At 42.1% G+C, this 25,883-nt stretch overlaps 3 protein-coding genes across 5 annotated transcripts in view; all 3 read left to right on the top strand.

The window, feature by feature from the left end:
* LOC135536527 (multidrug resistance-associated protein 1-like) overlaps positions 1-5,969 on the top strand; it is a 38,716-nt gene extending 32,747 nt beyond the window's left edge. The window contains exons 24-32 of the mRNA XM_064962838.1: positions 230-540; positions 811-1,010; positions 1,616-1,742; positions 2,012-2,113; positions 2,477-2,623; positions 2,822-2,980; positions 3,076-3,242; positions 3,833-4,027; positions 4,203-5,969. Coding sequence (XP_064818910.1) covers positions 230-540; positions 811-1,010; positions 1,616-1,742; positions 2,012-2,113; positions 2,477-2,623; positions 2,822-2,980; positions 3,076-3,242; positions 3,833-4,027; positions 4,203-4,311 — 1,517 coding nt within the window. The 3' untranslated portion in view covers positions 4,312-5,969. The remainder of the gene's footprint in view (positions 1-229; positions 541-810; positions 1,011-1,615; positions 1,743-2,011; positions 2,114-2,476; positions 2,624-2,821; positions 2,981-3,075; positions 3,243-3,832; positions 4,028-4,202) is intronic.
* A 611-nt stretch (positions 5,970-6,580) lies between these two features.
* On the top strand, positions 6,581-8,494 carry LOC135526351 (centrosomal protein 20-like). The gene is made up of 4 exons (XM_064954667.1): positions 6,581-6,640; positions 6,874-7,059; positions 7,190-7,274; positions 7,409-8,494. The coding sequence occupies exons 1-4, from the start codon at positions 6,613-6,615 to the stop codon at positions 7,539-7,541; spliced, it is 432 nt and encodes a 143-aa protein (XP_064810739.1). The 5' UTR covers positions 6,581-6,612; the 3' UTR covers positions 7,542-8,494.
* A 5,859-nt stretch (positions 8,495-14,353) lies between these two features.
* The window catches only part of LOC135536425 (myosin-11-like), a 43,277-nt gene continuing 31,747 nt past the window's right edge, over positions 14,354-25,883 (top strand). For all 3 annotated transcript variants that reach the window (XM_064962771.1, XM_064962765.1, XM_064962779.1), the window contains exons 1-3: positions 14,354-14,452; positions 19,826-20,258; positions 20,774-20,930. In XM_064962771.1, coding sequence (XP_064818843.1) covers positions 19,914-20,258; positions 20,774-20,930 — 502 coding nt within the window. In that variant the 5' untranslated portion in view covers positions 14,354-14,452; positions 19,826-19,913. The remainder of the gene's footprint in view (positions 14,453-19,825; positions 20,259-20,773; positions 20,931-25,883) is intronic.

Here is a 25,883-nt window from a genome sequence, read left to right as displayed (position 1 = left end):
ACAAAACACAAACAATAACAACAAAGGTGCTGGGGAGGACAGTGGCGCTGTGTACCCGAATGTGGATTCCATCTTTAATCCCACTAATGTTAGTTTATTTGGACCTGTTATAACCCTCCATTGTACTAGTACTCCAAGAGTCCTTCTGAGAGATTGAGAGTTTCAGTATCTGATATATATCAGTTGCCAAACAGCAGGGATCCTAACAGCAGTTTATTTTATATTTCAGGAATCGCTATTTTCGGCACTACGGTGGCCATTTCGGTCGGAGGTATCATCGCGTCCCGGCACCTCCACATGGACCTCCTGAAGAACGTTCTCCACTCCCCCATGTCTTTCTTTGAGACCACCCCCAGTGGGAACCTCCTAAACCGTTTTGCCAAGGAGATCGACGCTATCGACTGCATGATCCCCGACGGCCTCAAGATGATGCTGGGCTACCTCTTCAAGCTGATGGAAGTCTGTATCATCGTCATGCTGGCAACACCTTTTGCGGCGGTCGTCATCCTGCCCCTCGCCATTCTCTACGCCTTCGTTCAGGTATGTTTCTAACCAACTGAGACACCGTTTTGTGGGAGAATAATAGTTTTAGACTCTTGAAAACCAAAATAGCGGATTTTGCAAATTGTTGGTTTTGCATGGTGATTTATTCCACCTGCTAACATAGTAGTGCTAAGTAATGGCAGGCTACATACTGTAAATCTACTAGAAATGTTGGAGTGGAAAACCCACTTCCACACACATACATCACCTCTTGGTACTTTTGGTTCATTAAAACGTAATGTTTTATTTTTCCGTTGTGCATTACAGAGTTTCTACGTGGCCACATCCTGCCAGCTGCGGAGGCTGGAGTCAGTGAGCCGCTCGCCCATCTACACCCACTTCAACGAGACGGTGCAGGGAGCCAGTGTCATACGGGCCTTCGGAGAACAGCACCGCTTCATTGTGCAGGCTAACAAGAGGGTCGACTTCAACCAGACCTCCTACTTCCCCCGCTTTGTGGCCACCAGGTTAGGTTTGATAGAAACAACAAATTCACCATGCAGTACATTCTCTGGCAAAATAATATATCCAGTTGATGTGGTGACTGGTGTACATTGTTCCGTTTTGAGATTTTTTAAAAATAAAGCCTGGAATAAAAGAAAAAGGGCGACCTATAATTAAATTATACAAATATTTAGCTCCAGACATAGGCCTATAGCAAAGTGCACGTATGCATATTGATTGTGTTGTAGGCCTATATCTCTCACACTTCTCTCTTCTCTTTGTGACAGACCAGTTTTAAATGCCTTCTGTGAAATGTTTCTGTATTTCTTTATCTGCATTTCTTTCTTCACTACTCTCGGGTTATTATTATTGCTTGGATAACCTTCTCTATTATGTATTGATTTATTTTTCATTCTTTATGCGGTGCGTACTGCGCAGAACACCTGAAGAATTATCACTGGGAATTATCACTGTGAATCATTGTAATGTTTGTTTATGTGTCAATTAATCCCGTAATGGATGGGTTGCCAACTGGCGATTTGACACAATCAAAACACCTCCATGATGAATGGTGGAGGTCAACATTTTCTCCACAACTAATCGGGCTTTCTTCTCTTGATAACCGCAGGTGGTTGGCAGTTAATCTTGAGTTTGTCGGTAACGGTGTGGTCTTAGCCGCAGCTATTCTCTCAGTGATGGGGAAAGACACCCTGAGCCCTGGCATTGTTGGTTTGGCTGTGTCACACTCCCTCCAGGTAAGATATTACACCCTATACCAGAGTCATTATAGGTAGACAACTCATTTTGCAACAAAGAAGAAGAGTCCTTTTAATATTTTGTATCCGGCTACAATCACACAAAACCCATTACAGGCAATCCCTTTTATTGCATCAGAAAGTGTGTGGTTTACCAAACTGAAAAAAGCAGAAGAATAGCCTACATACGTGCTGCACAATCCTAACTGCATATTACCTCAAATGAGAGAGCTCTGTTTTAATTTGAATCTCGCAATTGTGTTGTGCAGGTGACTGGCATTCTGAGCTGGATTGTGAGATCATGGACAGACGTAGAGAACAACATTGTGTCTGTTGAGAGGGTGAAGGAGTATGCTGACACTGCAAAAGAGGTAAGCATCTGCATACCTTATCTGTTAGCTAGTACCCCCAATGGAATGAGCTGTTATACAAGTAATATGCATGACATGAGTCATGACATTAACATTGTAAGTTATGTCGGCAGTTACTGTTTCATGAATGTTATTCATTCTCTTTTTTAGGTTTAGAGTAACTGAAGTGTTGCCAAACTAACCAATGTTTAGCCAGGTTTACAGTATCTGAAGTCTTGCCTAACTAACCATTATCTAGCAAGGTTTACAGTAACTGAAGTGCTGTGCAACTAACCTGTTTAGATCTATAGACATAGAGGGACAAAGAACATAGATATAGAGACACAGATCCATTTAATCTTAACTGTTCTCTATACTCACCAGGCTGTGTGGACCGTGGAGGGCAGTTCCCTGCCTCTGGCCTGGCCTCAGACTGGCACTATAGAGTTCCAAGACTATGGACTGCAGTACCGCAAGGGCCTGGACTGGGCACTGAAAGGCATCACCCTGAAAATCCAGGAGAGAGAAAAGGTCAGTACAATCTAGAATGAGGTAGCCTTCTACAGTACCCATAATGCTTTGTTTATGATATTCAGTTTTGTCTGAGGCAACATACTCCTTTTACAGTTTTATCATACTTAGGACCAGGGGCATTTTCCCAGCCATGTTACCTGACCAGTGAAAACTATTTGATCCTATCTAACGAAGGGTCTTATTTGTCATTCTTAGGTTGGCATTGTGGGCAGAACCGGAGCTGGAAAGTCTTCCCTTGCCCTGGGGATCTTCAGAATCCTAGAGGCAGCCAAGGGAGCGATCTACATCGATGGAGTCAATATCGCAGAGATCGGACTCCACGACCTCAGATCCCGCATTACCATCATCCCACAGGTACTACAGTTATTGATTGATTGATTTTATTTGATAATCCCCCAAAATGTCTTACTACAGTGATGGTAACTGACTTTTGCTTCTTCCTCCAACAGGACCCTGTATTGTTCTCCGGCTCTCTGCGTATGAACCTTGACCCCTTCGACACGTATACTGACGAGGAAATATGGAGTTCGCTAGAGCTTGCGCACCTCAAGAACTTTGTGTCCAACCTGCCTGACAAACTGAATTATGAGTGCTCGGAAGGAGGAGAGAACCTCAGGTACGGACAATTGATATATTTGACCAAATAACATAATAGTATATATAAATATATGCCATTTAGCAGATGCTTTTATCCAAAGCAACTTAGTCATGCGTGCCTACACTTTAGGCATGCATATCTGTCACACCTGCTCCCGCTCTTCCCCCCTGGTGCTCGAGGTAATCACTTTGTTGATTACCCCCTGTATATCTGTCTGTTCCATGGTTGTTTTCCCTGTGTCTGCATTGTGTTTGTTATGTGTTCCTGTCCAGGCACTGTTCCTGTTCCGTTTAATATCCGTCAGCTAATAAACCTTCACTCCCCGTACCTGCTTCTCATATCCTCATGTCGCTCCCGTAACAATATGTAACACATATTAACTGAGCTACAAAGACACACCAAAGACCAAACACAAAGCATATAGGCTAGGGCTGGTGTCCTGCATCCAGATTAAGCCTATTCCTGGACTACAAATTATATTGAGCATTATTTTTGCTTCATCTGGTCTACTATATCTGGTTCTATCACCTGTCAACCTCTACATTCTGTGCCTTGGTGCTCAAAGGTTTAAGTGTCAATATTCAACCTTCACTTGTCTCCTTCTCTAGCCTGGGTCAGCGCCAGCTGGTCTGCCTGGCCCGTGCTCTCCTCCGTAAGACCAAGATCCTGGTTCTAGATGAGGCCACAGCCGCTGTGGACCTGGAGACAGACACCCTGATCCAGTCCACCATCAGACAACAGTTTGAGGACTGCACCGTGCTCACCATCGCCCACCGCCTCAACACCATCATGGACTATACCAGGTAAGGCTCTCTGCTATACTTTTTGCCCAGCGCCAGTTGTCTCAAGTTTGGGATGTGCAAATCAATTCCTTTCCTACACCTACTGGCTACGCCCCAGTCAAATGATGTCGCAACATCTCAAAATCAATGGTTCTGTCACAGAATTTGACACTTCTTCTCTCTCTTCCTTCCACAGAGTGATAGTGATGGACAAAGGCCACATCTCGGAGATGGACTCCCCAACCAACCTCATCTCAAACAGGGGACAGTTCTACCGTATGTGCCGAGAGGCTGGGCTAGTCTAAAAGCTGCCCAGCTCCAAGGTGGCTCTGGCCAGGGGAAAATTCTGATGGCCCTGGCTCTTCCAAACTAACACATGTAGAATCGGCCATTCCAAGCTCCACGATCCAGGCAGTTCAAACTCTTCCTGAGAGCAATGCTTTTATAACGACCAGGAACTGAAGTCGATGTAAACCAAAGATGACCCAGAAGCAAAGCTGATGACGATTTAGTGAACAGTGTGTGCTCTCTGGTCACGATAAAGACATGTAACCTACGCACACTTAAACTGGTGCTCGGAAGGGGAAAGAGACATCAAGCCCTGATCTCAAAGACTGTAATTTATGAAGCTATTATTGGACGCAGATGGGTTGTTGCTAGGCAAACATTTTAAATATTTTATATAGGCTGTGGCAATGAAAGTTATGGAGATGAAAGTCAGATTGAGTGCAAAATCCAAAGGACTTTGGTTCCGTCTCTGAATGTAAACCAAATTATTTTTGTAGATCTGCTACATTTAATGAAGCATCTTTTTAAAGGACACTTGGGTACATTTGATGTTGAGTTGAAATCTCAGGCAACCAAATCCAACTATTTTGTTCATATCAGTGATGGTAACTGACATTTGGGTCTTCCTCCAACAGAACCCCATGTTATCATCTCATCAGACAGGAAAAAAGTTTATAATAAATTCAGATCTATTCTCATACCATCCAACCACAGGATAAGTCTAGAGAAAGTGGAGCAATATTCTCTGACTGATCACTAGCCTTAAAGGGCTGACCCTGTAAAACCCAGAAAACACAAAGCTTTTCACAGTCATCAATCTGAAATTTAACCCTATTCCACAGAATATAGTGTACTTTTTTAGGCTTTGTACTATATAGGGAATAGGGTGCCATTTCAGACGCACAAACACACTCATCAGTCTGATTCCTACCCAGCCATTTCAGTGTTTTATGAGTCTGGTCATAGAAGAAAACACTGCAGCGAGCCAAGGTGCTTAGCTAGCCTAGCGTCCAACTATTCTGCGGTATTTGTTTATTTCAGTCTAAGTAAACACATAAAACGGTCAATAGAATCTGTATGGTCGGGTATGTAGGACTAAAATACCTGGCCATTCAACTGTTACAGTGGTGACGGGAAACCCAACATGAATGAAGAGAACGCCTTTTCAAAACAATGGACAAAAGGGGAAAAAAGTTTCTCTCCACTTTACATCTGTCAGTCATTCCACCTTCACACACACCCTAATTCTCACAGCTATGGGTGCGACACATGTGCACGCATGTACACAGACCACCTAATTCTCAAAGCTATGGGTGACATATTGAGTGAGGTAACAGACTCTCATCACACACCATTCAATGTCAGTGTTATTGTTGTTATTCCTTTGGTTCCAGTTATGACTGACTGTAAATAGACATTCCTTCCTGTTTATATCTATAACATGGACTTTTCCAAAAGAAGTCAAAGGATCTTAATATGTTTGTCTTACTGGTTTAGACAATATGCTAAGAAGAAACTATACAATATTTGTGAAATAATGAACATGGAAGTTGCCTTCAAATTCTAAGAGATTGTATTATATTTATACTTTTTGTATTCAATCTGTTAATTTTTTGATTGAACATTTTACTGTGCAATAATTCATGCTGGAAATAATAAATTTGTTTTGAAAATATTTTTTTTTGTGAGTCTTGTCTGTGAAACCTTTATGCCTCTATGCCTTATATAAGTATGAGTCAAGCATGACTGCAGGCAGTTGGGTAATGTAATGACTGTAATATAAATGGGATCACATTTTCCAAAGCCTGTCATTGACAGGGTGTGCAGACCACAGAAGGCTGCTGAGGGGAGGACAGCTTATAACAATGGCCAGAACAGAGCAAATGAAATGTGTTTGATATCATTCCAACTCCACTCCAGCCTTTACCACTGGCCCGTCCTCCGCAATTAAGTTGCCACCAACCTCCTGCGATGCAGACATTAGGTATAATTTGCTTACAGTAAAGGCACTAGTCACCACAGCCAAAGTCATAAACTCTACTTAAAATGTGATTTTAAGCCTAACCTTAATAACACTGCTAACATTATGCCTATACCTGACCTTACATTAAAAACAAAAATCTAATTTTTGTTTTCAGAAATGTTTACAACATAGACCACTTTGATTTTGTCGCTGTGGGAACTAGTGGGAAACGATTTGGTCATGCAAGTAACCCAGTTAGACCACTAGGTGGGAGCAAAAGTTAACTTGTGAAGCTAACAGTTTATCCTCTGAACTCGGTGAGGGACACGAACGGCATTTGTTTATACCTGTTGCAATGGTGACCATAACGGAACTGAACTGCGGTAAGCATTGTCCTTTCTTTCACTTTAAAGTATATATTACATTTATTAAACGGAAGCGAATTGCAACAGTGCAACGCACAGTGTAAGAAGAGGACAGTAGGTAGCGCTAGCTATCAAAGTTTGCCTGGCTGTCGTACAGAGCAACATACCTTAAATTGTACGTTATTAATATGTCCCCACAAGTTGCAGAGGTTTTTAAGATACCATTTTCAACAGCTTATCTTCTCTCCCAGCTCTGAGAGAGGGCCTAGAGTCTCGAGGTGTGTTGGGTCAGCTGAAAGCTGAGGTGTTCAATGCGCTCGACGATCAGAGCGAGCCGCGTCCTGCGCAGTCGCACGACAATCTTCTAATCAACGAGCTCATCCGCGAGTACCTGGAATCCACGAAGTGTCGATACACAGCGTCTGTGTTGACAGCAGGTGAATATTACGCATTCAATTCAACCATATGACAATCAATTTCAGAACTGAATATAAGTGCCATTGGTAGGTTCACCGTTATTCAATTACAAGTTGGATCTTATGACCTTATCAAATCAATGTTTTTCAGAATCAGGTCAACCTGAGGTGCCACTTGACAGACAGTTCATGGCGAATGAGCTGAAAGTGGTGGAGGACCCCAGTTCCAGATCTGTGTAAGTTTATCTAGAAATTATTCATAGAAGGTCACAGGAAACTGATTCCAGACCTGAAATACTTATCCTATACTGATTGAAAACTGTAAATACTACTATTAGGCCTAGTAAAGACTTACATATTGTGTTTTTAGGCCTCTACTGTACGGATTGCTATCCCACTTCCTAAGCAGCAGTGGAGACAGTGGAGGGAAGCTGTTTCTCAGGGGCTCAGCACCTGCTAATATGACCAGAGACCCTAACACACTCCCTGGTCCTGAGTCTTAACACAGGTGTGTCCTGTCTGTCACTCCAGATTTCACTGGGACTGGGGGTGTTGAGCGACTTTTATTTTTTTTTTTTTTTTTTTGCAGTTGTCAAGAAAGCCTTAGTAGTGTGTGTTAATGTTGCCAAAACAGATTAAAATCAACAGGTCTGAATTTGATTTCATTTGGCCAATTGTTTGTTCCCTGAGAGTCTGTAAATGTAGTAAGTTCTTCACTACTGCTATGTCCGCATAGCTGTACATACTGTAGTAAGCGTTTGATGTGCCAATTGCTCATGAAGATGTATCTCAAATAAACAGTTGTTTTAATACATTTTTATTTTAATAAAGCATTTTTAGCTTATTCGTAATTATTAGATTTTAGGTATAGGCTACACATGTTGATTTTGTTGATGTGGATCTATAGGTAATAATTAATATTTTGGCATTAGGTCTATTGTTTGTAGTTAATGGGTTTTTCACTTTATAAATGTTTTTTATGTTTCATCACACAGTGGCTGTAGTAGCACAAAATAATTTTGCCTGGAGTATTCAGGCATTTTTACAGTGTATCTTCACTCCCACATTCTCATAAAACTCTGTGATAAACACCTTCCACTGGGGAAGTGCACAGAGGCAATAAACTGTCTTGAATGTCTATTGTGGTCATGACAAACAAAGCCAACATTTATGAAGTCAGTATAGAATGTTTATACAAGTGTTATCTCATGGTCTTAGCATATAGGCATTGTACTGTAGAGCATAATATGCTGTAGCTCACATGTAAAGAAAGACTTAGGCCTGCCTGCTATCACATCTACCTTGCGTGTTCCAAATGGCACCCTATTCCCTTTATAGTGCACTACTTTTGACCAGGGCCTATAGGGATTCTTTATCACTATATAGGGAATATGTAAAATGATGTAAAATATATCACTAGCCACTTTAAACAATGCTACCTAATATAATGTTTACATACCCTACATTATTCATCTCATATGTATACGTATATACTGTACTCTATATCATCTACTGCATCTTTATGTAATACTTGTATCACTAGCCACTTTAACTATGCCACTTTGTTTACATACTCATCTCATATGTATATACTGTACTCGATACCATCTACTGTATCTTGCCTTTGCTGCTCTGTACCATCACTCATTCATATATCTTTATGTACATATTCTTTATCCCCTTACACTTGTGTATAAGACAGTAGTTTTGGAATTGTTAGTTAGATTACTTGTTGGTTATTACTGCATTGTCGGAACTGGAAGCACAAGCATTTCGCTACACTCGCATTAACATCTGCTAACCATGTGTATGTGACAAATAAAATTTGATTTGATTTGAATAGGGTTCCGTTTGGGACATAGCCCATAGGCCTGCCTGCTATCACGTCTCTCATGTAATCTAACTAGTCTAGAGCTGATTTCTCTCACTTGATAAATGGCTGCTATAAATTCCTAGGCCAGATGACCATACAGATGACCAAAAAAAAGTACTCTCTTGAACCTAAAACGTTTATACCTGGAACCAAAAAGGGTTCTCCTATGGGAACAGCCGAAGAACCCTCTGGGAACCCTTTTTTTCCACGTTTACAGTCAGAGCACCGTACTGTTGCTGTATAAGGAAAGATTTGAGCAATGCTCTCCCAGTGCTGCCAAAATCTAAAAGGTTGAAGTTGTCTTGGAACAATGTCCCCTGTGGACTTCTGTTGATTTATCTACATAGTCTACCTCTCTGATGTTAGGAAACTTTTGATGGAGATTTCAAACAACTGATAACAGTGTAGTGGGTGCAGATTCAGAGACACTTTAGCCCAGAATCTGCATGGATTCACCCTTTTAGTATTAAATCTCTTGAAATCGATATATTGTTGACAAGCCAAGGAGACATAGCCCTTTACTATGCACCTCCTATCTGCTTTCACATTTCCACAAGCAGAAGGTCTATTAATAGAATTACCACAGAGATGAACTTTTTTTCAACCCAAATTACCATCTCCTTCATATTATGAAATACTCACTAATCCTTCCGTTTATAAAATGGGAAACGTCCACTTCTCCCTCTCAACTAAATTATTTCTGAGACCTATCCATATCAGTTGAACGAAAAACAATATTTCTACTAATCCCTATATTTACCTAAGCCAGGATTCCTCAACTGGCAGTGAATCTATTTGGCCACCCAAGACTGTAAAAACACCAGCAAATCAGCTCCAAGTGACTTTCATTTTGGAAAACTGTTCCAAAGTATTCCCACCCATAATAGAGAGATACACTGAGTATACCAAACATTAAGAACACATTCCTAATATTGAATTGCAGGCCCCCTTTTGCCCTCAGAACATTCTCAATTCATTGGGGCATGGACTCTACAAGGTGTCAAAAGCATTCCACAGGGATGCTAGCCCATGTTGACTCCAATGCTTCCCACAGTTATGTCAAGTTGGCTGGATGTCATTTGGTGGTGGACCATTCTTTAAAAACACGGAAACTGTTGAGCGTGAAAAACACAGCAGTGTTGCAGTTCTTGACACAAACCAGTGCGCCTGGCACCGACTACCATACCCCGTTCAAAGGCACATAAATATTTTGTCTTGTCCATTCACAATCCATGTCTCAATTGTCTCCAGGCTTAAAAATCCTTCTTTAACCGGTCCCCCGCCCCTTCATCTACACTGCTTAAAGTGGATTTATTAAGTGACATCAATAAGGGATCATAGCTTTCACCTGGATTCACCTGGTCAGTCTGTGTCATGGAAAGAGCAGGTGTTCCTAATGTTTTTTTATACTCAGTATATGTGATCGTGTACAAATGTAACTAATGTTTGAAATGGTTATGTTTTAGCAAATATTATATATGTTTGGGCGCCTTGTGGTCAATTTGCAGTCTATTATGTATAATTATGTTCCGGCCCCCTGACAATCCGATCAAGACAAAATGGGCCAGCAGCTGAATCTAGTTGATGATCCCTGACCTAAACTGATTATGAAGTGAGAAACGTCCTCCTCCTTCCTTCTCCCCGGTCCCTGCTCCCTCTCTTTTTCTCTCTCCTTGTTCTCTATCTCACCCCCACACTCTCCTCTCATCCCTCCCCCTTCCTTGTGTTCCGTGGGGCAGCTCAGAACTGTAGCTGGAGAGCCCTAGTGACGTCCCTGTGTTGCCTAGACTCAGCGCAGGTCACACAAACATCTGCCTGCTGCTGCCGTGGGCCGGGCCTCTCTCTTCCCTCTCTTCCCTCTCTCACCCGTCTCCCCCATCCTCATTTCCTCTTTTGCCATAAAAGGGAACACAACATTCTTATCTCACTCTGAGAATGACATTGCTCTGAGCCCTGGAAACTCAAGTCTATACCTAGAGTCAGACATCTTTCTTTACCTTGCCTCCTGTTTCCCCAGTCGGATATCTTGTACTGTAGTGTTACAGGTTGTTGTACTGAACTGTACTGTAACAAAGACATGACTTGAATAGCCTGCCATTGCATCGGCAAGTCATCTAAAGAGAAACTAGTTATGAATATGATGTCTATCCATATTCTATGAGATGAACAGGTGTTCCTGTACCTGTTTGTTTACTGAGTGTTAATTCATGGAGATGTTATTTTTTGCTGCTCCTGTAGACACAGTATCAATGGTGACAGCAAAGATGCTTTACAGAAGCAACCTGCTTTTGGCATCCCTAGGAGTGATGCCATGCACTATTCCTAGAACTCTTTAGCTAATTCTTAGAACTACAGCTCTATCTGCGGATCTCCCTAGCCTTGCCTAGGTTGCACCTCTGCTCAGGCAGCCCAAATCTTTTCTTGGACAGATACATAGCTATATATGCAGAGGAAATAGAACTATGACTGTTGTTATTCACTGGGCCGATGGCCTGAAAATAGGTAGCATTGTTCCACCATTTATATTGTACATTGGAAGTGTGTGCAACATCTGTATAAATACGATTGAGTACAGTGCTGCATCACTGCACCAGAGAGCAGCGTTGTTTGTTCTGAGCTTAAATTAGAACGCAATTACATTTCTATGGGGACAAATGTATCCACAAACATATGGCTTTGTCAACTGTTTGTCCATCTATGGCTGCAAATGGTAGTCAGGGGGGCCGCTGGGGACATAAAGTGTATGTATGGTAAATGATTTAAAGAACTCCGAAAATATGTATTTGTCTTGGATAGTTTTCAGATCCCATATAGATTGCGCTGTATAAGGAGAATTTGGTTATGAACTAATACTCGTGTCAATAAATCATGACCTTTTTATGCCGTTTTTGGAGGTGAGGGACAAAGCCGGCGAGATTGATATACACTTATGGTTCATGCCCATGTAATCACCAAGTACTGTACTTGTGCATGGCAAAACCCTTCATCTCTCTCTACATCCTTGTAATCAACAGCGTGATCATCAACAACAACAACAACCCTTGTCTGGAATGGTGTCCATTTCCTCTCCTACTGTAAGTAACCTTCTCCCAGTCAGAAATGTGGACACCCACCCTCATCCCCACCTCCTCCGCATCACCCCAGTCAGACACTTTCTGTCAGAGATGAGTTAAGGCTGAATGAGGCAGGCATCCTGGAGAACCAGAGGAAGGGAGTATGTCTTGACTCGGACCTGTCAGAAGGGCTTCTTTCTCGGCTACAGGCCGTGCCTGGACTGCTGCCTCGTCCTGACTTCTGCACTTACCCCGTCAGATTTTTCCACCTCTTCCGTCCTTCATCTCTCCCCCCGCACCTCCCACTTCTCTTGGGTCATACATAATGTCTACTGCCTGAGATACAGTCTGTTACACTGTCATTAAAGGGCAATGAATAAACGGAGAAACAAACAAAGCGGCAGTGAGAGGAGAGGTGGAGGGATGAGCAGGGCTCAGGGAGCGGAAAGTCTATACAGACTAAATAACTCCTAACTGTGGTGTGTGCTGGAGAACTGGCGCTTTGAAAATAGTCAGCGGGAGTACACCATGAAATATAACTTCATGGAATCAACACCCGAGGAATAAGATGACATTTCACAAAAGTGAACTATCCCTTTAAACACACAAATTGAATGCTAATCTGTTGAGGTGATGTCATTAACATCATATGAATGTATATTGATAATAACCAATACTGATCACCACAACTCTCATAGCAAAGACTGATATATTATCTAATGATTTATGTTATGATAAAAAACACTGAGATGTCATCAGAGGGAGATGCTACAAGTAAATAGTGCAGAGTTATCCCCATAGAAACACCCCTACTTGTTTGAACAATACCATTGCTGCTGGACCATATTTAGTCACTGGGGCCCAGGCCACCTGCACTAGACTTTTAAGCTGCCCAGATTCCATCCAGACCCCACAGTCCTTATATGGCACAGTGCGTTGCATCTCTGCATTTCTCTCTCTTTCCCTCTCTCCTTTCTCCTTCCTTACTACACACCAGCTCCCCTGATCTTGATGTTGACCAGAGACCGAGCCAGCAGGTTTCCAACCCCTAGTCATCCCCCTCCATCTTGGTCCCTTGAACTGTCGTCGTCGTTTTGCACACATACCAATGGCGATGTGCTGTTTGGCACCGGAGAGAGGCCCAGTCATGGCATCACAAAGCAAGGTGATTTATTGAACCAATCAGGAGGTGTCCTTATATAGGATGTTCCATTGGACTAGAGATAGAGGAGCAGGAAATAGGGAGAAGAGGGGAATGTGATGTGTGTAACAATATGGGGACACACAAACACATGGGTCGCATCCCCTTCCTCCCCCATCCTCCCCTCGTCCTCCCTCGTCCTCCAGTAGTGTGTATCAAGGGGAATCTCTCTCTCTCTTCCCCCTCCTCTAAAGTCCATCAAGACTGATTTTCTTCTCTGGTAACAGCTGGGCTGCCTTGATGGGAGTGGGACTGGACCTTTGTATATACAATAGTACTGTATGTCAATGGGCCTGGACCACAGAACCTCTGGGACGAAGTGCCCTTAAACATCATCAGAAGTGTCATGGAGATGAATTGCCAATGGAGATGAATTGCCTATATTATTTATTTTGACAGGCCTAAGTACCATCAAGTGAACAGACAGACTGTAGAGACACAAACTGTATATGTATCCATGGGATATACTGAGATTCCCATGATTTAGAGTTCAAAATAGTGAAAAAGGGAGCCAAGTTTGAGTTAAATTGATGTAATTTCCAAAGGTTCTGCGTGATATGATGTGTGTCGAGGGCTCTTGGTGTTGCTGGAAGTGTGCCATTTGGAAAGAGACAGTGACAGTGTCAATTCTAAACATCATCCTTAAAAACAGACAAATGACACTGATAACCACTGTTTACTATAGATGTTGTTGCATCCTTGAGCTTCTCACAGTAGGTCCATAGGAGGGTCATATAGTCCTTGGATGACTCATCACCTGCATATTCAACAGTTTCTATGAAGGTATAATATTCAATTATTACCATTAATTTAATTGCACTTACATGTAGGCTATACATATATACTGTACACACACCCCATAACGTTTGCCATTATGCTCACTGAAAGAAAATGAATATGAAGAGATACTAAAGGGTACTATGCATACAAGATAACTATAAAGTGTGTCCGCGTCAAATTAAAATACGCGCAGCCAAATTGCAATTCGTTCTGCTTTTCAGCGTCAAGCACGCTGTGGACATTACAGTACCACAGAGTCTTCAAACAGTACGGTCTTGGACAGTACTTTCGCGCTCTGCAGTAGAATTTGATGATTTTCTGCTGTCAGTTAAGAGAGGGGAGGGTCTGCGCGTGCGACTCCACCCTCCGGGTTTAAATGGTAAAGCGAGGTAATTACCAGGGTAATTTGGACTGTTCGTCTTTGGAGTAGGCTACCCTGTCAACCGCAGGACGCTCCAAACCACAACTTTCCAAATCCCCCCTTGCTGATTCGAATTCGTCAAATTTGTAAGTCATTTATTTTTATGCAAGGCCATTGTTTTACTTTGATACAAGTTGGAGAGAGTGAGAGTGCACTTGTTGTTTTGCGCGCACCTTTATTATGCACGCTTAGCGACATGGATTGTGGCTCTTGAACCTAACATTTTTGTTTGTCATATGTACCCTATATTGTAATTCCTTCATGTGTTTAGGTTTCACACACAGCATTTATCACTGAGCAAAATGACCAGAAAATAGATATCGGTTATCAATTATCACTGTTGATCTCTGTTACAATTGCATGCTTTTGACAGCTGTTTTCGCATGACTCTGATGTAAATGCAGAACGAAGCCAAAACACCCCAGAAGAAATGACTATCCGTGGTTGCCGATACAATGTAACTGCTGTGCTGACATCTGTCTGATGCAGTCATATGATGATGTGGTTAAAGAGTCTGTGACCTTTTTTATGTTGGCCATCTTTATCAGCGAATTCTTCCCTTTATCAGTGCTGCACAACATTGTCTAACAATGCCTTTCTTTATCATGTTTTCTATACACTAACCAGTAATGCTATCTATACAGCAGCCATGTTATTTATACTGTAACAGCTTGGAATAACAGCTTGACTGAATTATTTACACCAGTAGTGCCATGTTATAGGAAGTAAGAGGAAGTTGACTTTGTATATCTGAAAGAAGAAACGGGCTGAACGCTAACCAGGGTGTTTCCTGTTCACCTAATATGGTAGTTTTAAAGCTGTCTGTCTTGATGCCGAACTTTGTGGTGTGGTGGCTCTTGGTAGACTTGTCACTTGTGAGAGTCGTATCCTCTCCAAAATGTCTGTGACTGAGCAGAAAGACATTGGGGTCGTCATCATAGTAACTGAGGTTGACCTGATGTTGAAACACAACCTTGTAGTTTGCTGACAGGAGAAGTGGTTATCATATGATTATGCTGCATGGGAGTTTGAGTAAAGCAAGCATGTGGTTTTCGATCTCAGTCTGAGGACTTTGTTACCTCTCAGCTATCTTGTCTCTGACTTTGGAGATTCATTTTGACGGCCTTTGTCGATCCACCACAGAGAGCCTGCAGCATCATCGAAATGATGTTTTCAACCAACTTTCATCCAAGTCTTTTGGTGAAATAGAGCACTGCTCTAAGGCACAAGTGAAAACAACATGGTCAGAAGGTCTATCAGGAGAAAATAAAGGCAGATGCTTTTAGAGGTGGGGAACGGCCAAACTGCCTAATAAGAAGAGAGGTGTTTGGAGTAAGCAACACGTGAGACACAATAGCAGTAGAACCCAAGACTGAAATGCATCGTACTCCTACTATCTCTGGGCAGGTAGTTACAACATTAACCATAATTGCGTTTCAATGACCTAACGCAACTGTGAGTTCATAGGCTTCATTCTTCTTCAATGTTACAGGACCAGGCTTTTACGATTTTATTTGCATGTACTGGATTGGAGTGTTGTTTATTCATCACATACCTCAGCATACAAATCTATTTGAATCCGGTATCATTACACCCGGTTTTCGCTCACTAGGATAACTGTGTCTGTATTTACATGTGGGCCTATTGCAGTGCATCAGGACTCAGAGCGCAACAAATCCGATGCCTGGCTCCCCAAACTCCTTGCTCCGGCCAAACGCTACGTTTCCTCTCCCCAATGAGTCTGGATCTGAGTACTTACCTGACGATTTCTAGAACGCAAACACATTCTAACTGTTCTGATTGGTCTCAGAAACCCGACTGCTTTTAGACTTTAAAAAAAATGGACTTTGATACTCTGATTGGTTAGAAATGATCCTATTGCTGATGACTTTGTTTTGTCCAACACACCTCACTTTGACATCTCCACAAACGACTTCAATGATGGCAGTCTCCGACTGAAGTATGTAGTGAACATAGAGCAGAGATTGAGTCATCAGGTGAGGAAAATCAGGGCCTTAGTGTTAGTTGACACAGAATACCAGCCGATATACCAGAGTAGTGAATGTGTTAGATTCTGTGATAGTTTGGGAGAATTAACTTTATTAGGCCTAGCTCTTATCCTGGCATAGCTGAGTGCAATCCATTTGAGTCGTCAAGGCTTGATGATGCAGTGTTTAGTAACAGTACAGTAACTATTAGGAAATTAGTTTTTGCAATGAAGCCAGGAATCAGGGACGGGATGGAATGATGAGGGAGAGGGTAAAGCCTTTCACAGGCCCAGGGGTCACCATTCAGCCCCTACAAATAGAAAGGTCAAGTAGTCTCCTGGGCAACCAGTTCATTCATACACAAATAATTTAAACAGTGGTTTATTTGGAACTTAGCGGGTCAGTGGATGTACGTGCAAGACCACAGGAGGTTCCACTATTTAATGAAAATGGTTCCTACTCAATCTCTATACTATTCTGTGATGAGTTGGACATTTTGCCTCGTACGAGATACCAGGATTAGATACGACAATCAATGAATTCTTATCTGATGATACATGAAGTGATTCCTTATCTTCTGGCTTTGCTTCCTGGAAAGACCAACTTTGCTACTGAGAATTTCACCATAGTTTTACTGTACCCTCCCCTTTCTCCTCTCCTCCCGCTCCTCTCTTCTCTACCCTGTTTTCCCCTGCCCCTCATTTTCCTGACAGTATTGACAAACCGAATCCTCTGAGACTCCTCTCCTCCTCCACCTCATCCCCCCCTCCTCATTTTCCCTCCCTATCATGCTCTTCAAGTATGGTCTTATAGTCTCTACCCAGGCTGGACTGCTTCCTATCAGCAAACTGCACCCTGTCAGCCCCCTACTCAGACAGCTGTTGTCAGTGTATGCTGGCTGAGAACAAAGGTTAACACGCGTTGACACAACAAGATGAAGAGCGAGACAGAGGGGGGGAGAGGAGAGAAGGGGGTGAGGAACCACTGACCATGTGTTGACACGACAAGAAGGGAAGGAAAGTGCTGAAATGAGAGAGAGAGATCTAAAGTTTGAGAGAGAGATCTAAAGTTTGAGAGAGAGATCTAAAGTTTGAGAGAGATCTAAAGTTTGAGAGAGAGATCTAGAAAAGTTTGAGAGAGAGATCTAGAAAAGTTTGAGAGAGAGATCTAGAAAAGTTTGAGAGAGAGATCTAGAAAAGTTTGAGAGAGAGATCTAGAAAAGTTTGAGAGAGAGATCTAGAAAAGTTTGAGAGAGAGATCTAGAAAAGTTTGAGAGAGATCTAGAAAAGTTTGAGAGAGAGATCTAGAAAAGTTTGAGAGAGAGATCTAGAAAAGTTTGAGAGAGAGATCTAGAAAAGTTTGAGAGAGAGATCTAGAAAAGTTTGAGAGAGAGATCTAGAAAAGTTTGAGAGAGAGATCTAGAAAAGTTTGAGAGAGAGATCTAGAAAAGTTTGAGAGAGAGATCTAGAAAAGTTTGAGAGAGAGATCTAGAAAAGTTTGAGAGAGAGATCTAGAAAAGTTTGAGAGAGAGATCTAAAGTTTGAGAGAGAGATCTAGAAAAGTTTGAGAGAGAGATCTAGAAAAGTTTGAGAGAGAGATCTAGAAAAGTTTGAGAGAGAGATCTAGAAAAGTTCGAGAGAGAGATGACACTTGTCTTGCTGCATCTACAGTGACAGTACTGGAGGGGAGTGTCAGGAAAAGTCCACTTATCCTCAGTCAGTAAAGGAAATAGTTCATACTGGATCAGCTGTAATGTCTCCCCTTCATACACAACCTTGGACTACTGTGTTAGAGCTGCATGGGGTTGTGTACTAGTACGGCCCCAGTTTATTCTGTGCTCTGCAACCATTGCAAATAAGGAACAGGGTAGAGGACAATGTCCTTTTTCCTGAAAAATAGTGTTTCACTCTGGCTAAGTGGATATTTATGCTTTTGTGGGTAGTTTGGCTCTGGCTGGTCCCAGGGGACGCAGTGACAATTTTTCCCAGGAGGACTTGTGACTTGTTTGCGTAGTTCCCATTTCTAGTCTTAGAAAGAGCATGCCAGTCTGTAACTGTGACTGGGCTGGATAGGAATGATGGGTGCAGGGACTCCATGATGTAGTGCAATTTATTATAGTCTGAATCTTATCAAGCAAGAGTAGATTGATTTACCAGCACAAAGGTCAACATTTATCATTAGTTATGTCTTATGTCTGCATAGTCTGATTGTAATTTAAAAGATAGTGTGTCAGAATCCTTTAGACACTGTAGTACTATTGAACTGGATCCAGTACAGTGGAGGCTGAGCCGTCCTCCCCTCAGCAGCCTCCACTGACCCGTTGGTGTTTCTATTAGGGTGTTAATCACAGCAAGTTGTTACCAAGATTCCAGTAATGCATTCATAACAGCACTGAATGATAAAATACTAGCACTGAGTTTGCCATAGATCTGTGCACCTGCTGTGGCTCCACTTCCTACAGGTATGACTCAGAGCCCAGCAGCTAGCTAGCTAGCATCCCTCCCTCCCACCACCACACGACACTACACAGCCACAGAGGAGAACAGCACAGCAGCGGGACCATGTGAAGCATGAACCATGACCCCCCCCCCAAACAAGCTCTCCCTCTCTGTCTGTGTTATCATTTTGGCGTAAACTCCAAATTGTGTGTACCAGCTGTAGACATACTCTTCCCTATAAGGGCTTTGTTTGGGAGTTGAACTTGCCTGGCTGTTTAGGTCCATCGTAAGGCCTGCTCCAGAGAAGCAGGCCATATATGGGCATCACAGCACGGGACTGCGATGTAGTGGACGGTGCTGCACAGGAGAGAGAGGGAATGAAGAAAAATGGACTTTATTGTTGTTGAAGCATTTTTTTCTGATTAGGGTATGGGTAAACCCCTCACTTGTAAAAGTGTATAGTGCCTACAGTACACGAGATGAGAATATCGATGTAAGTCCTTATCGTATATGGTACAGTTACTTAGAACTTGTTTCCCAGAGTCTATCTTCATGCCTAAACTAGGCACTGTAATGGTTGTAGTCTCCCTTGTGGCTCGTGTTTGAGCGTGTAGGAGGCTAAGCACGAAGAGAGGGGGGGTCTGTGAGAATTACTGTATTCTGGGAGTTTCTGGATGGATGAAGAAATGTTAACCCTTTGAGTGTCCATGCCCTCCGTGGACATATGGCTGGCAGTGGTAGGAGAGTGTATATGTAGTGTCTGACTCGTACACCATTTAGTTAATAACCCCTTGAGTATGTTTTTGAAGTGCTGGGCTGAAAACAGAGTTTTCTGTGTGAGAATGTATTTACAGAAAGAATCATGCAATTTATGGCGCTATACCACTGACCCCTGACCTTGTGGTTGCTGTGCACGACCCAGACCCATAACCCCCTTCTCTCAGAGTCGATGACTAGCCAAACCATAAACACATAAACCAAACCAATCCAGTCTTTTAACATTTGAATATTTCTTCTCTCTTTCTCCCACCAGCCCCCCTATCTCTATCCCCATCTCCAGCTGCCCCCCCCCCACCCCCCAAAGACAGAAGGTCTTAGAAGATCCTCCATCGACCACCAAGATGGCTAATAAAAAACAGATGACTGAGGATGAGAAGTTCCTCTTCCTGGACAAGGACTTCATCAACAGTCCCATGGCCCAGGCCGACTGGTCAGCCAAGAAGCTGGTGTGGATCCCCTCGGAGAAGAATGGCTTCGAGGCGGCGAGTGTCAAGGAGGAGCACGGGGACGAGTGTCTGGTAGAGCTGGCCGACAACGGGAAGAAGGTGACGGTGAATAAGGATGATATCCAGAAGATGAACCCTCCCAAGTTCAGTAAGGTGGAGGACATGGCCGAGCTCACCTGCCTGAACGAGGCGTCGGTGCTGCACAACATCCGGGAGAGGTACTTCTCCGGGCTCATCTATGTGAGTTGAACTCTCTACTTTCACACAGATACACACTTGTACAGTACACACTCTACACAACCTGAGGTAAATGAATTCTGTCCCACTGGGACAGATGTCAATTCAACGTCCATTCCAATTTGTCTCCACGACATTTCAAGGAAATGAAGTTGAACCAACGTTGATTCAGCCAGTGTGTGGCCAGTGGGATAGGCCCATCTTCATGAGAATATATGGTCGTAGAAGCACACGACCCATAAATACTCACAATAATACAGTCTTCACAATCTGAGAAAGAGGTCCTTGCTACCAGCAAAAAGGACTGTGATGCACATGACAGTCAAGGGTAATTTCAAACACAGCAATTTAATAAGTGTAGAATAACCATGTTGGCTAATTATCAATAATCAACAGGGTGGTTCGAGCCCTGAATGCTGATTGGCTGACAGCCGTGGTATATTGACCAAATACCACAAACCCCAGAGGTGCCATATTGCTTAATAATAACCCTGCTCATCCTTGTTTTCTCTCTGCAGACATACTCTGGCCTGTTCTGTGTAGTAGTGAACCCATACAAGATGCTGCCCATCTACTCTGAGAAAATCATTGAGATGTACAAAGGGAAGAAACGCCACGAAGTTCCCCCTCACATCTACTCCATCACTGACAATGCCTACAGAAACATGATGCAAGGTAGGTTCATCGTTCATAGTTACACCTCTTCCTGATACTGTAGCTTCTTTGTCTGGGAAGGCAGGGTTGGCGTCACTTCAATTCAGTCCATCAATTGACTGAAATGAGATGTTTGGAATGTCAGTTTACCTGCTGAATTGAAATGAATGACATTTCATTTGATCCCAACCCTGCTTGAGGGCTATGGTATCTCACCACAGCTAATCTTCCTATCTAGCTAGCTACTATCTTGGGAGGATTAAAAGTGGTTTGTATAATATCAGCTGCTACAAAACAGTGATTGCAACAGTCTTGTGTCAGCTGTCTTTAGGTCAACAAATGAGCTAAACAACATTTTCAATAGCTGATAGCTTCAATACTCTTCAAAAGATACAATATTTTATCAACTCAGCAGCAGCCAAACTGCAGTGCAGAATACTGCAGAGATATAACTCAGCAATAAGGCCCAAGGAGTGGTGATAAATGGCCAATATATCACAAACCCTGAGGTGCCTTATTGCTATTATAAACTGGTTACCAACATAATTAGAGCACTTAAAATACATGTTTTGTTATACAGGTGGTACACGGCTGTGAGCCAATCAGCATTCAGGGCTCGACCCAACCAGTTTATAATGCACATGGGCCATAGACCACAAACACCCGAGGTGCCTTATTGCTTAAATATACTATAGCCTTACATGCTCTATCAATGCCCTCAATGGTCAAAAACCTCTCTTCCTGAAGTATGTGTGCTGTGAAACTGCATTAAAAACAATGTGAAAACCGCTTACTTCAATGAAAGTTAATGAACAGAAGTAGAAAAAGCCTTTTAGTAGCTCATTCAAAGAGAAATCTGGACACTGTGACGATGGGCTAACTCTGCTTACAGTAAATGACGGGGAAGGGCTCTTGGCTAGCCCCTACAGTGCTAAGACTGAGAGAGGACAAGAGGCTAATATCGTGATGTGGACAACTCAGTGTTTCCCACAAGGCTTTGTTATGTAATGCCAGAGGTCAGGGGTCATGCGGGACCTAGTTGACCCCAAGGATTTTATAAGAATTCTGGGGGATTTTCAGAGGAGCCTACTGACATCTGGCTTTAGAGAGATGGAGGACGGGAAGTCGGAAGACACTTCCAGTTGGAATCTTCAATAAAATATGCTCTCCATTTAGCCTTTTCTGTCTGTTGCTTTAGGATTAAAGATAAACTATGGAAGTTAAGTTGGTAACTTCTGACAATATTTCTGTCCCTTTAAATGACTCATTTTGGCCCAAAAGCAAAAGTTCCCAGAGAAAAACATTTCCGTATTTACCCCCTTTGTTCAAGCACTTGTATAATTTATTGTAAATTCTAATCAGATTGTAGATATCAGACCCTTTTTTTTGTTCTACAATTGACATTTTAGCTGTAAGTAAATGTTAACGGTTTATTTAAATGATCATGACTTTGGTGACAGTACATGTCAATTATGCGAAGATAAATGACACTATACAACAACATGTTCTCACAAGGGCTTTGTGGTTATATCACACTTCTACGACTGTCTTTTTTACAGCCAGTCACCAGTGTTGCTTATCATGCATCAACAAAACTTAGATCTGACTCACTCAAACAAATCAATAACCACACAAAGAGGCTGTTCTTCTGCTACGTTTGTTGGCATACCACGTTCCTTACCAAGTCACTACTTCAGCATGGTTACTCTTCACCAGTTTTACACCACTGAGCCAAGCTGAGGCAAAATGTAGCGCACTGGCCTGCTTACTCATGTATCTGAGTCAGCACAGTATGGTTCAGGTTGGCACGATAGTTCAAAAAGAGTATTAGTGAACTTAACATTGCAGTCATACAGCAGATAGTCACCTCTTTGGAAAAAACAACACCATCTCTCCTTTAGACTTCATTTTGACCATTTTCTGACCAATGGGGTCCTCCCAGAACATGACCTTGGAAGCACATTGTAAATGATGTAAGAACCAACCCTCTCCATTGTTCAAAGTGCTGCAGCATGATGAGAGAAGTTAGAATAAGCCCTGTGATGTTGGCCAAGCAGAAACAGACCTCACTCCTACTCGAGCTCAAGTTCCCTATTTTGTAGTACCCGGTTTAAGCGCTGGATACATTTCTAGTCATACACCACAGAGAGGAGAGCAAACACACTGACTTGATTATCCTCTCTTTTTTATCAGTCACTCCAACTTCATAAACTTGAAACCCCATGTTCATATCATTTGGATTTAGTGCTTAGATGGACTTTCTTACACTCGTAAGTCACAGGTTAAGCCTGTGTGTGTGTGCAGGATACCGTGCTTGTGTGTGCATTATCTTTGAATTTACACACACACACACACACACAACAGATCCCCCTAGAAGCTGCCTGCAGTTCTGTGGGTTCTTGTCAGATAGCATTTGACATTCCAGCTTAGTCAGAATTAACACGTGTGTGTGCAGCTCCTAGGGGGATCTGTCAGGAAACAAGGCAGGTTGAGGTTAAACAAAACCACAACAAGAATGTTAAGCCCTCATTGGATACATCTGAATTGTGCCACTGACGCTTTATACCTACTTTGGAGCAGAATAACAATTAGTTAATCAATATTTTTACCAGCATTTTTTTTTTGATCTACGTTGGTCTGATTGTTACTCGATTTGCTCTGTTTTGAGAAATGTTAAACAGCATTTTAGAATGTGTCTAGCTGTAAAGATCTTTTAAGCTGCTAGATGTGTAGGCGTTCTTATATGGAGTTTCTTTCCAAAACGCTATATAACCATTGTCAGAAATGTTGGAAAATTAGCTTTTATTGTTTAAAGAACTTATGAAATAGTTTTTTTTTCTCCACTGTTTAATCATGGCATGGGGTTGTTCAATGACAGACATAGATTTCAAACAAATACATCACTTGATGGTTTCATTTTGGAGTTTTTTGCAAAACTATATCTGCCTCAGTCTCAGAGAAATCAGTAGTACTGCTAGGTTTTACACAGACATGTAACAAATAACTAGGTTTTTTTAATTGAAAAAACTGTACAAATGATACATTTGTGACATCAATATCTAAAATTGAATCAATACAGTAATGAGTATGTAAAACATTTACATTCGTCATTTAGCAGATGCTCTTATCCAGAACAACTTAGTTCATTCATCTTGGGTGACCACATATCACAGTCAAATATACAGGAAATGAACATGCCATTCCAGCTAGACAAAGAAAATACACTGAGTATACCAAATATTAGGAGCACCTTGGATTCACATGATCAGTCTGCCATGGAAAAAGCACCTGTTCAGTGTATAGTGTTTTCAAAAAAAACAAACACCATTTTAATACACACCTAAAATTGCTAAATACAAATCTGAGAACAATAATATTTGAGGGGGCCCTAAGCAAAATGTTGCACATTTCCTGCAATTCTACTCAATTTGTCATGGCGTGGAGAGAGATGTTTTTAAATATGATATCTGACTGAGTGACTAACAAAATCAATAGGGGCCCTCCGGTCGGTAATTCTACCATGATAACTACAAGTTTAGATGACACCCCCAAAAATGACATGGGCTGACTGTCAGTGACTGACATAACAAGAACAAAAAATGCAGATGCACAACAACATTTTGAAATTGCACCTTGTGTGTTCTACTATTCTAACTCCCAAAAGTAAGTTGGGAGTTAGAATAGTAGATTATTTTGTATTTATTTATTTATCATTGGGCCAACAAAAGCTGCCCATTTCAAGTGTAGTGTAAGACTCATACTTTCTGTTGAAATGTTGTTTGAGTAGGAATCTAACAACTTAATTGCCAGGAAATGTCAGTGTGTACATCTACAGCTATGGGGTGTGTGCATCCAGGGTCATGAGTAAACATTATGACGATGGACGGTCAATAGCTCGCTGTCTACTCTGTCGCTATGTTTAGATTGGAGTGTTGGGAGTATTTATTGTTAACAGACTGATAGGATTTCCCACGACAGAATAGAGAGGATGACTAAATGACTAATGGTACGGTCCAAACAAACCCTTTAGGAGGGTGTGTCGCTCTGTCGCCGTGGCAATCTCTCCATGGGTCTACATGTACATTTAAGAGGAGCAAGACTATCAACAGCCCTGGCAGTGTCTGATATGGCACCCTATTTTCTACAGTGCATTCGGAAAGTATTCAGACCCCTTGACTTTTTCCAAATTTTGTTACATTACAGCCTTATTCTAAAATGGATTAAATAAATAACAAATCCTCAGCAATCTGCACACAATACCCCATACTGACAAAGCAAAAACGGGTTTTGATTTTTTTGCTAATGTATCTAACATTTAAATACAGAAATACCTTATTTACATGCGTATTCAGACCCTTTGCTATGAGACTCGTTATTGAGCTCAGGTGCATCCTGTTTCCATTGATCATCCTTGAGCTGTTTCTACAACTTGATTGGACTCCACCTGTGGTAAATTATATTAATTGGACATGATTTGGAAAGGCACACATCTCTCTAAAGTCCCACAGTTGACAGTGGGTGTCGGAGCAAAAAAAAGCCATGAGTTTGTAGGAATTGTCTATAGAGCTCCGAGTTAGGATTGTTTTGAGGCACAGCTCTGGGGAAGCATACCAAAACATTTCTGCAGCATTGAAGGTCCTAAAAAACAGTGGTCTCCATCATTCTTAAATGGAAGAAGTTTGGAACCACCAAGACTCTTCCTAGAGCTGGCTGCCTGGCCAAACTGAGCTATGGGGAGAAGGCACTTGTCAGGGAGGTGACCAAGAACCCGATGGTCACTCTGACAGAGCTCCAGAGTTTCTCTGTGGAGATCGGAGAACCTTCCAGAAGGACAACCATCTCTGCAGCACTTCACCAATCTGGCCTTTATGGTAGATTGTCCAGTTGGAAGCCACTCTTTAGTAAAAGGCACATGACAGCCCGCTTGGAGTTTGCCAAAAGGCACCTAAAGGACTCTCGGACCATGAGAAACAA

This window comes from Oncorhynchus masou, chromosome 5, assembly GCF_036934945.1.
Source record: "Oncorhynchus masou masou isolate Uvic2021 chromosome 5, UVic_Omas_1.1, whole genome shotgun sequence".
Classification (NCBI taxonomy): domain Eukaryota; kingdom Metazoa; phylum Chordata; class Actinopteri; order Salmoniformes; family Salmonidae; genus Oncorhynchus; species Oncorhynchus masou.
Note: the sequence above shows the minus strand (reverse complement) of the source record. Positions and strands in the feature narration are given on the sequence as shown.

Coding starts and splice junctions, on each gene's coding strand:
- LOC135526351 (XM_064954667.1), top strand. CDS start 6,613: ATGGTGACCATAACGGAACTGAACTGCG. Junction 6,641..6,873: donor CATAACGGAACTGAACTGCG/GTAAGCATTGTC, acceptor CTTCTCTCCCAG/CTCTGAGAGAGGGCCTAGAG. Junction 7,275..7,408: donor GACCCCAGTTCCAGATCTGT/GTAAGTTTATCT, acceptor TTGTGTTTTTAG/GCCTCTACTGTACGGATTGC.